Source organism: Stegodyphus dumicola, chromosome X2, assembly GCF_044657685.1.
Source record: "Stegodyphus dumicola isolate Sdum_Otavi_A_Nest chromosome X2, ASM4465768v1".
NCBI lineage: Eukaryota > Metazoa > Arthropoda > Arachnida > Araneae > Eresidae > Stegodyphus > Stegodyphus dumicola.
The window spans coordinates 169,918,998-169,931,251 of NC_140781.1; the positions used below are offsets into that span (position 1 = coordinate 169,918,998).

General features: G+C 31.6%; 1 protein-coding gene across 1 annotated transcript in view; it reads left to right on the forward strand.

Annotated features, from left to right (window-relative positions):
- Positions 1-1,062: 1,062 nt before the first annotated feature.
- Positions 1,063-12,254, forward strand: part of LOC118185704 (uncharacterized) — an 89,262-nt gene continuing 78,070 nt past the window's right edge. The window contains exons 1-3 of the mRNA XM_035355592.2: positions 1,063-1,141; positions 7,878-8,000; positions 11,528-11,572. Of these exons, the coding sequence (XP_035211483.2) occupies positions 7,880-8,000; positions 11,528-11,572 (166 nt within the window). The 5' untranslated portion in view covers positions 1,063-1,141; positions 7,878-7,879. The remainder of the gene's footprint in view (positions 1,142-7,877; positions 8,001-11,527; positions 11,573-12,254) is intronic.

Genomic DNA, 12,254 nt, shown 5'->3' on the forward strand with positions numbered 1-12,254 from the left:
TGTATAACATGTCCATAAAAAGTTGCCTTTTCATTTTAATTAATTAAAACTTCTTTTTCTTTAAAAATAGTTTTTTCTCCCATTATCAACTTACAGTACATGCAGTAATTAATGAGATACATTCCGATGACCGCATTGATCACGTGACTTATGTATATATTTTGTAAACAAACAATGCAAATGACTTCAGAGATCACGTGACTTATGTGCAGCTAATGGAACAAGCAAGGTCATTCTTCCTCTTCTTCTCTTGCGGAATGTATCTCATTAAAATGTACGCAGATCCTTTCTTCGGAAAAAATCCAATTATCCCAAAATTTTGATTATACGAAGGGTGTCTGCTCCCAATTGATTCCGATAATTGGAGCTTGGAGTTCTACTGTATTTCGCTCTAGAAATTTTCATGGACATTATTGACTACTCTTACGAAAGTTCTTTACAGATGCTGCTAGAGCCTCCATATAGGAATTTCTGTAGGGCTTTCTCAGCCTCCATAAAAATTTTTCGTAAATGGGGTGGCTGTTTATCTGTCTTATGCGATAAATGCATAGATAGTCAATTTTATATCTAAAAATGCGAGTGTCTTTACCTTTAGTGGAGCTGTTATGTTCAGTCGCGTTTCTTGAGATCAAAGTCCCGACAGTGTAAATGTGCATTCAGACATTGCGAATCGCGTTTTTTTACTAATTTAATCATATAGCTATTAAGTAAAATATTGAACTTATTATATTATTTAGAACAGCTGCATTACGCTTTTCTCCTCCTGCGATGGTATTCTTTCTTCGTTAAATGTTGGCCTGGTTTTTGATCTTCAGAATAGTGGGAGCCATAATAAAGAGCGAGTGTACTGTAATGTTAAATCTTGCTGCACACGCACATCAGCTTTTATAAATAGTAAAATTAATTCTTAACCACTGTTTCATTGAAAATGAGATTTCATTTTTGGATTTTCTGTTTTATTTTATTCAACATTACTGCTTTGGAATGGCTGCAGAGTTGCCGTGATGAAGCAAAGTTTGATTGGTTATTGAAAAACGGCATGCAAATACAACAGGAAGTTGAAGCAGAAGCCAACTTCCTCAAAAGTGTTTGGCGGCGAATGATCACATTGCGTCACAAATACGAATTATTTTAAGTGACGGTGAGTGTTTTTCGGGCGTATGAAGCGAAGTAGCTTCATTCGAAGTTTTTCACTAACTGGATTAGTAAATTAGGTAAATAATTTGGAAATTAGAGAAAAATAATTGTGCGTTTTCTTTACAGATGTTTCACATTTTAAGTGCATTAGAATAATTGGAATCTGTTAAAGTATGTGAATTAGTTCGATACACGACAAGATGTCGTTAAATATGCCATTAAGGGCGAATCTTTTGTTTTGACACCTGTATTTTTTATTTATATATTTAAGGCATTTCGTACATGACATTTTGTATGTTAATACATGCAAAATACGTGGCGTAAAAATGTACCCGTATGTGTCAGGAACATTCTTTAATATGTTTTCAGGTTTAAAAGTCTGTAAATAAAGTCAATATTAAAGTTTGCTGTAAATTTAAAGTAAGATTTTTGATTCACATCCACAAATTCGGTGTTTCATTTGGATGCAGTTATTTAGGCGATGCTTTTCTGTGTTTGTGTAAGTGTAGAAAAATATCTTTAACCATGCCTGCTGAAAGGCTAAACTGATATAAGTAAAATATTCAACTTAGCATTACTTGAATGAGGGTAATATAGAAACAAATGATGCAGTTAATTGCTTAGAATGTTTTTGAGTGCAAAAAGTAAAGAGTATTTCTGCGTGTTTTTTTTTTTTTTATATATATCTGAAAAGTTTTACATGAGGCTTAATGAAAACTTCAGCTTTTTAGATACAGCTGTTTCTGAATAGAGACTAATAATAAACTACTTTATTGAACTTTGGTGTAATTTTTTAATTTTATCATTACTCCTGCATTTAGACAAACGCACTTCATAAAGATGAAATATAAAATATTTTCAAAATCAATAAGCTGGTCAATGCATTCAGGGTTTTCTGTTTTAAAATTGCTTTACAGTTTTTTAAGTGCATATGAAAGGTTTTCAGGTACATGTATTAAACAATGAAATGCCATTTACGCTCGTTTTCCAAATCCAGATTTGTTCGAGTCAGCTCTGTAACAAAAAATTCTTGCTCTTCTTTCCACTTGAAATATTTTGTCTTCCAGAATGCAATATATTGCTGATATCAATTTCATTAAGTTGGAATTTTTAATATTGCTTATTGTAAAAAATTGCCAGATGCAACATTATTTTTATAGATTTTACAGTTTATGCATTTGATCTGCAAAGAAGTCTTCAGTTGGTTAAAAAAAATATGCATAAAAATTAATGTAAAGGTTTAAAGTTATATGTTAATATCTTCTTAAAGTTTTAAAATATGAATGCTTATAAGTGGGTTGCATAAATTTCCATTAAATTAATAAACAACAAAATAATAACACATTAAATGAAGATTAAGTTTTAAATATATTATTTTATAACTTAATGAATGAATGATTTCATTAGCTACACTGTTTATAAGATATGCCTATCAACTTGAACTTTTAAATAGCTGCTAAAACTCAAATCGTAGAAATGGAATGTGAAACTGCTTGTTGAATATTTATAAAGGTACGATGCAGTGATTTTCTTTTTTAGGAACAAATTGTTTCAGATATTATATAATGAATCTTTTGAAATGCACTCAACCTTTTCATTTGAAATTAATATTATGTTATGGCTGAAATTTCCTAGTTATTAAAATAGAACAGTTTTGCCCTTTTATCTATTAATTTAGTATCTATAGTTTCAATTACTAGTGGATTACTGATTCTTCCATTTTTTAAACAAAAAAAAGTAAGAGTTTTAAAAATCTAAAAATTTGTATAAGGAAAGGATGCAAAATGATAATAAAATAAAACAAGCTGTGCAAATGCTTCCAGTTTTCTATTTTTAGAAAATCCTGATCATTAACATAGTAAACATGTATGGTATAGAAGTCTTTTATTGCTTGTGCAATACTCTGATGGAAAACATAGCTTTTGCTCGGTCTTCTCTTACAATCATTTGCAATAGTATACAGCTTTTTTTTTATATAATTTTTTTCATTGATATAGCATCTCTTGAGCGTTAGGTTAAAATGACAATCATTTACTCAAAAAACATAAAATTATATTTTATTGTTACTTTAATGTTGGCAGTATTATGCTTTGCATAATCTATCTGGTAAATATTATGCTGTTAATGTCTATTAACATGATGTTAACTGTTGTTATGTATGTATAGCACTTGGTTATTTTCATCTGTTAACTTTTGCTTCATTTCTGTAGTTTGCCATAAACGTATTATATGTTCATGAGGGATGCTACTGTATTGTTAATTTTCTGTCTGTTAACAGTAAATTAGGGGGTGAATTCAGTATGTTACTATAAGGGCGAAGCCCCCAGCTTCGCCGGCCGATGATTCAGCCACAAAGCCTTTAGAAGCCAGCCCAACAAAACAAAAATGAACTGAAAAGAAAAGAATAAACAGTTAAACATGTAATAAAATGACACATAAAGAAAAGAAAACGGGTACAAGATCATTCACACATCTACTTCAGCCAAATATCTTTTTGTGTTGATAATATTCATTATTTCCCTGGAATAAAGCAGCATTTTACTATAGTCTTTAAGATCTCTTGGAAATTCAGTTTTAATTTTATCTCTAGTACTAGCAGTAAAGCCGCAGGTTTCAACAAAGTGAACATTATCACCTCTACATAGACGACAAAGATTGTTTTCTTGCAAGGCAAATCTATTCAAGAACATGGGAAAACATCCATGTCCCATCAAAACCTGATTCAGATCTATATCAATGTAGCACTTTCTTTATAAATCTGTATAGTACACATATAATTTTTCTTTCTCCAAGAATTCCCAATTGTTTTTCCGTTTTTCATATATACTATTCTATAAAATTCCAATAGCCTTTCTTCTAAAGCCCTGCAGTTTAATTTCTTTGCAGTTACCAAGTGTAGCTTCTTTTGCCATTTTCTCAGCCCTCTTATTACCATAGAAACCCACATGTACCTTAATCAGATGTATCTTAATATTATACAGTCAAAAGTCGTTAATTCAGGCACCCATAATCCGGACCTCAAAGCTAAAAACTTTCTGTGCATGCGCCGCGTTGACACATGCGCATAGGCATTTACGCGTGCGCGTAAGACCTTTTACCACTGCGCATATGCATTTGCGCAAGCGCAGAATACGTTTTCGCGTGTGCGTTTTATGTATAACGGACGGTATAATCTAAAATTATCTAATTATCTATTTCAGTTAATGTTGATGATTGCGTTGTTTCTTAATCTTCGAATTGGATCTGGTTTATTATTTTTTGCAGAGTGTAAGAGCAATTTTATAAAAGTAAACTTGAACTTTCGATTATGTCAAATAGAATTTCCGTTTCTGGAGCTCCCAAAGGATCGTACAAAACGAAAGTATGTTTCTATGTCCATCAAACAAAAAGTGGAATTGCTGCAAAAAATGGATAAAGACTTGAAGAATGTGACAGAGAGGTTAGTGAAAACGAAAGAATTTCGATTGACAAGTTAGTCGGTATTCTCAGCACAACAATTAACGGGACTTGAACAGCGGAACTTTGTAACTGAACAAGAAATCGTGTCTGTTTATAGAATTAACTCTTTCGCATCGAGAGAGGACAAAATCTCAATTTCCCAAACATCGAAAACGCCCGTATCTAAGAATTTCTCCTGGAATGCTTTTCCTTCCCCCATGGCAAGTTGAATACTACAGCGCTAACAATAGCCTTACTTAAGTAAAGTGAGAACTTCTTTCTTCGACGCTTTGACACTGGGATTGCAACTTCGGGCATCAAAAGCTAAACACTGACAGTAAGCAAAGGAAAGGAATGAACAAAGGAAACAAGGAAATTGTCAACAAAGAATGATTGACGTGTGATTTAACAACACCTGAAAGCAATGAGTAATGCAGTAACGTGATGGGGGAAAGCACTGGGTAGGAAATTATTCAGGCGTTTCGGGCGTCGAGCCGATGTCTGAATGCTAGGGCGCTTTGGGCGACTTCGATACGAAAGAGTTAAAGAGAAAGTATTATCACATAAAATGAAGCAACTTAAAACAACTTACATTGAAAGAAATGTTTAATAAAGTAAACAAATAAATATTAAGCTTTTTTTTGTAAATTTTGATACCCTTTAGATTATAATTGTTCTTTATTTCATAAATTAAGGTTTCATATTTTTAATTTTAGAATTTCTGCATGCCATCTTACGAGATTTAAACTGATGATCTATAATCCGGAAAAATCGATAATCCGGAATCGTCGAAGTCCCGATGAGTCCGGATTAACGACTTTTGACTGTATTTTGTTCGTAGATTTCTATGTTTCATTTTAATATTCACAGTAAGTTTATTATCAAACCAAAGTCCAGAAAGTGATTGCAAGGCCGAGAGTGCATCAGAAAACATATTGACACATTGACCACCAGATAGGGGTTGAATTCAGTACTCATTTAAAATCTGACTTCGTGGCAGTAATTCAAAATGTGCTTGAATCGTTTTTTATAACCATTTCATTACCTAAGCATGAGCGAACTTGTTGTCTAACAATCAATCGTCTAAATCAACATAATTTATGTCTGTTTTCTATTTTTTGTCTAAAGCAGGGTTTCTTAAACTGCAGGTTGTGACCTACAGCTGGAGGTCGGCAAAAATTTTAGCAGTTTTGATATTTCTTATTATAACAATTTTACATTTACCAAATATTTTTACACAATATATCTGAAAATAGATAAAGATAAGACAATACAAAGAAAAAAATTGAAAACGTACACATTCTTTTCCTAATATAAACATTCATTTTCCTTGCTTTGCACGTGACGCTGTCATTTTGTCTGTTACTTATTTAAAATTTTCACATTGTTCTATGTTTTAAAATTAGAAATTAAAGTTAATGACCTAAAACTGCAATAGTGTATTATAGTACAAGGGAAAAAACTGAGTTTCACTCGCGCGTGTGTCGGATTTGTGCAATATTTATGGGATCCCACAAAATTTTTGTAACTATTATGGGGTCCTGGGGGTCGCGAAGAAATCTCGGTAATAAAAAGGGGTCATGACTGAAAAAAGTTTAAAAAACCCTGATCTGTATACAAATCAGCAAAGGGTAATTGTTTTTAACAAGCAAGGGTAACCCCAAGAGCTGGGCTTCCACTTATTTTTCCTATACACAGTATAATCTCTTCGTGGCAGGAGTTTTTCTGTTGTAGACTTCTTTGTGAAAAAGTAAGAATGATGTCATTTGAAATGATGACCTTTTTGTTGGTTATTGAAAAAGGAGAAGGAAACTGGTGCTTTCATGCAAACTTTTGGCTATTGCAGTAATTTTACTGTATAAAAGAGAAAAGTAGGTTTTCGTATAGTCAATAGTCTTATAAATATTAGGTAAATAAATTAATAACTTTATATATCTTGGTATATACTAAATTATACTTTATAAATCTTCTGTTATATGTTTCAGCTTTGTATTAGAGCTATTTAAAGAAGTAAATGGAATGGTTTATTTTTGCTGAGAAAATAGTACAGTACAAAGTCTTTAATCCGGACGTCCATAATCCAGACCTCAAAGCTACAAACTTTCTGCACATCGTATAATACGTTTAAGCATGCGTGTTTAATGTATAACGGACAGTATAAGCTAGGCTAAAATTATCTAATTATCTATTTCAGTTAATGTTGCAGATTGCATTGTTCCTTAATCTTCTAATTGGATCCGGCTTATTATTTTTTGCAGACTGTTAAAGCAATTTTATAAAAAGTAAGCTTGAACTTTTGATTATGCCAAAAAAAGTTTCCGATTCTGGAGCTGCCAAAGGATCTGCAAACTGAAAGCATGTTTCGATGTACCGCTTCCGATAGTGAAGAAAGTGACAGAGAGGTTATTGAAAACGAAAAAATTTCGATTGATAGGTTAGTCGGTACTCTCGACACAGCAATTGCTTCACTTGAACAGTGGAACTGAACAAGAAATTATGCCTGTTTATAGAATTAAAGAGAAAGTATTAGCACAAAAAATGAAGCAACTTAAACAACTTACTTTGAAAGAAATGTTTATTTAAGTAAACAAATAAATATTAAGCTTTTTTTTTGTAAATTTTGATACCCTTTAGATCATAATTGCTCTTTATTTCATAAATTACGGTTTCATATTTTTAATTCTATAATTTCTGCATGCCATCTTATCAGATTTAAATTGATGATCTATAATCCGGAAAAACCCCTAATCCGGAATTGCTGAAGTCCCAACAAGTCCGGATTAAAAGACTTTGTACTGTATTTGAAAGTAATACTCTAATATGTCTACCTAATATGTGATACTCTAATATGATTCATGTATGGAAAAGGAAATTGAGGAATTGCTGAAAAGATTTAGAATTAGGTAAAAATTTTATTATTTCAACAACCAACTGTAAAATTTTACACTGGTGTATATTTCTTACAGTTAGATATCGAAAAGGTTTTCCTTGAGGTTTCTTTTTATTCTTGTAGCTTTGAAGGTGGCCATAAAACAAAAGGCTTAAGAAGTTTACCTTTTGAGTCAATTTTGTCTTTAATTTTTAGAATTAGAAATTTATTAGATTTTCTTAAAATCTGCATACCTTAAAGAAAGTGAATTACCATGAAAGTTATTCTCTTTAGTTTAAGATTTTCTTATTTGGAACTCATATGAAATCAATATTCTGTTGTTGGTTAAATATTCGCTTATCAAAGCTGTTATAGTAGATATGCTATTTATTATTTTGAAATATTATTAAGTGTCTTTTTTTTTTATTTGAAGCAATGGAGAAGAAAAAATCTCTAAAGCTGAAATACCAACACAAAGATAATGAACAGTCATGTAAAGAAAAGCTTGAAGTGTTAGATGAGAAGTATGTAACTATCAAAAACATCCTAAAGCAAGGTTAGTGTATTAATTTTTAGTTATATTATTATTTTATTGAAACTTGCACATCAATTAACAGAGAGAAAGCTATTTCAGTACTTCGATGTTATAGCAGCCTTGTCAAGAAATGCATTTCCTCTGTGGCAAAAAGCAAATGGTTACTGATCTGCACATGTGCACATAATTTTGTTTTTCTCAGTTAGTGAAAATTTTCTCAGTTTTTCATTGCTAATATTTAATATGCTTACTTTTATATGCAATTTTCAATCTTCCATCTGATGGAGATCAGTGAAATGGGGAGCTAAATGCACAGGTGTATGCATTGCCATGATCTGGTATCCTTCCTATCAGAATTTATGCTGAGGCATCACAGCGGCTGTGATAATGTTTTTGATTAGCTGCTACTGCTAAGTTGTGGCCACCAAAAAGTATTTGTTTGAAATGAATTCTAGTTATGTTTGTTTAAATAAAGTGCTTATAAAACTGTATTAATTAAAACAGTAAATGTAAATTTATTGTCAGTATCTCATATGTGTATATTAAATTGTGTGTGATAGAAAGCTGAATGAATTGCTTATGTAATACACATAACCATCTGGAAACTACTCTATTATTGGGATCAGATTCAGAAATGTATGAATGTTTGTTTGTATGTATGTGTATATATATACACACATTCATTTGTACTTACATATATACATGCATACATGAACAGATACATACTTACATTTCTGAATCCAGTCCTGATAACAGTCCCTTATCTGATACTTGTTAAGGCTGAAATATGCCAATTACCATTTCTTGGAAAGTCTCAGTAAATAGGCTGCCTGCATGTTTTCCCCATTTTTAATGTGAATATGAGCTATTTTCTCTTAGGAAATCCTGCATGAAGGCATCTGTCCTCTTAGGCATATATCCCTAGTTAGCTTTGCCATAATCCAACAAACTAAAACTGTTTTTTGCCAGAACTACTGCAACATAGAAATATTGTTATTTTTTATCTGCCAGTTTTTGTCTATTCTGATATTTATTAGAGTCGAATCTTAGTTATTTTTTTATTTCCATTAAACTGTACTAAGTGAAAATTACTGAAAAGTTGGGTGCTTTCATTTTAAAATGTGCATCAAAAGCATGATATTGTCAGTATTTAAATGAGTTAAATACAAAATCTCTTATAAAATCAATAATTCACTTTCAATTCTTTACATGCATCTTATTTCATTTTGACTGCATAATAATTATGCCATCAATTAAGCACAAAGTTAGAGGCTAACACTTCTAAAAGTAACAATAATAGCAGAAAGGATGCTTGGAAATTGGCTAGCACCTGTCAATACATTCCATTAATTCTGTCCATGCCTGTTTACTGTGAGCATTGTGGTAACCTTTGAAGCTAGTCTAGCATATCTTTATATATGCTCTCAGGTCACCAAATGTGGCAATATGTGTTCTAGACTGGTTTTTGGCACGATTGTGTGTTCTGTGATGGTTTTGGGGGTGATGTTGGTTTCTTTAGCAACCTTTTTTTACGTAGAAATTTGGATTTTGCTGTAATGAGTTTAGTTGCTGGTTAGTTCATGTGGTGGGCGGTTAGAAATAGTTTATGATGCAATGAAAGGGCTAGAGTTGACTTTAAGGTACCTCTTGTATTATCGTGAAGTTGTTTTTTCATTTATCGCCAAGTTGTTGTTTCGTTTATCTCCAAGTTGTATCATTTGTGGTAACCTGAGTAGTTGAATGTTATGGAAACTGTATTATGACATAATCGTTTGCATTATTCCAGAAAATTTTGAATTATTGGATGTTTTGCAAGGACTTTTGTGGTGTATGCTGCTTAGGAAGTACATTGCTTGTTTCATTGTTTAGATGGTACGATGGCTGAATATAGTAGGATTAATTTGAAGTTTCTGTATGATTTGGAACAAAATGGGAAAAGTACGTTAATTGACTGGTGTGTAAATGAAGGTTTACTTAGCATCCATGATCCGGAACTACGTAGTATATTTTTTACTCTTATTTTTGTGAATTTCTGTGGCGACGGCAATATACGGATTGTATAGTTCAGATAATTTTATAATGCTGTTAAGAAATTTTGCGTGACACAGACTGAAAATGAACGAATTTCTAAATAAAGTAAGGAGATATTTGCTTTCTCTAGTGCTAAAATACATAACAGGTTTTTTTTTCCTTTTTAGTGTTACTTTTTGTTTGGTTTAAAATGTAGTTTATTGAGATTATGTATTTTTTTTGTTTGCCTCTACTGTAGAATTGGGTGCTCCTTTGACTTTTTAAGTGAAAATATACCAATGTGTACATGGAGAAACTCAAGGGAGTATGTAAATCATAGTTTGTGCAATTCAAGGATTTTATTTTATACATGAAAATAGGTCGATGTGTACATGCATACTGAGTTTGTGCAATTCTTTGACTTGTTATTTTGGCTTGCGTAGCTGCAATTTTTGCGCCAAAAATCGCCACTAAGCAGGCCAAAATGACAAGTCAAAGAATTGCACAAACTCGGTATCCATGTACCGCCAAAAATTGCCAAGTTTCGCCAAGGTGTACCCTAAAATATACTTTTACCAATGAAAGATGTGTTGGCAAAATTTTAATCGCATGTCTAGTACAACTAATTTTTCAAATGGCTGGAAATTCTATAAGGATTTAGGAGAAGAATGTTTTGAATATTTATTAGTGAATCAATGTATGAATGGATAGTGAGTCTGGTTGTCATATAAATGCAATAGAGATTATGTGGCGACATGTTAAAGCTATGTTTCCTACTTATAATTGGAAATGCGATTTTGAATTTTATTTGGTGGTTTATATGTTTTTCCATCGCTGTTCTGAAATGGGAGAAGGTCCTTTCAACAAATTTGTTAAATTTTTTTAGTGATGTTTGAAATTGATATTTCTTCTGTTCGAAGGAGCATTCATTCATGGTAAGTGCACTTTATTTTATTTTATTGTTCTTATTTTGTAGAATGTTATGTTCATTGGTTTTTTTTTTTTTTTTTTTAGTTTCTGTTTTTTTCTTTTTTTTTTGAATTGTTTGTAATTTATTTTAGTTATTTTGTTGATGCAAGTAGTTGATTCTAGTGCGCAATGCCTAGATTGTGCAATTCGTAGATTTTTTTTTTCAAGTTTAAAGAGAATGCTGTGTATATGGTATTGTTTGAAATTTATGGTTGTTATGTTAATTTATTTAAGTGAGGTGTGCGTAGTTCATAGATTCCTTCGCTGCATATATTGTGCTATTCGTAGATGTTTTATTAAGTTTAAACAGAACACTGTGCATATGGTATTGTTTGAAATTTATTGTTGTTATGTTAATTTATTTAAGCGAGGTGTGCGTAGTTGGTAGAATCCTTCACTGCATAAGTTGTGCAATTCGGAGTTGTATTTTTAAGTTTAAACAGAATGTTGTGTACCTGGTATTGTTTGAAATTTATTGTTATGTTAATTTATTTAAGCAAGGTGTGTGTAGTTCGTAGATTCCATCACTGTATAAATTGTGCAATTCTGTGATTTTTTTTTTTTTTAAGTTAAAACAGATTGCTGTATACATGGATTCCTGTCAAATATTTTTGGTGAGAAACTTTGTTTTTGCTATCTAAATTTTTTGTTTTTCTTTTGCATTTTTAGCTTAAATTGTGTGTTCAAAATGTGGTTTTTGCAGACATTTTAGGCTTAAAGTTTGAAATGTAGACAAAAATTTAGATAGTAATATGGCACCGTGAGAAATTTGTCGCTAAGTGAGGACATATATGAGAGTAGTTACCTAGTCTGGATTCTGCTGTAGTTTTTTGCTTTAAAATAGGAAATTTAGAGTAATTTTCTTCTGCCCGGCTTGTCTCTTAACAACTTACTTCATTAAAAGCTCATGAATGAAGGCTGACTTAACTACAGTCTCATACGAGGTAGAAAAATTGCAAGCCATGTGCTGGTGGTGCATTATAATTGCAACTCATGGGAGGACATAGCGACAACCTTCAAGTGCTTGTTTTAAAGAAACAGAATATAGAAAGATATTATTTAGTTTGTTAATATAATTTTTTTGGATAAGGAAGGGAAGGGATAGCTTCTTTTTTATTTCAATATCAACTTTAGACCAATTAAAGCAAGCATTTATCTATGGTGTCTTTTTTTTTTTACAGGGGGCAGTGTAATTCTGTTCAAATGGAAAGTTTTCAAGATAATATTTGTTAGTCTTCTGTTAAATTTTACTGCGATAAATATTGTGCATTTACTAGGTTTATTAAGAAATGAAGC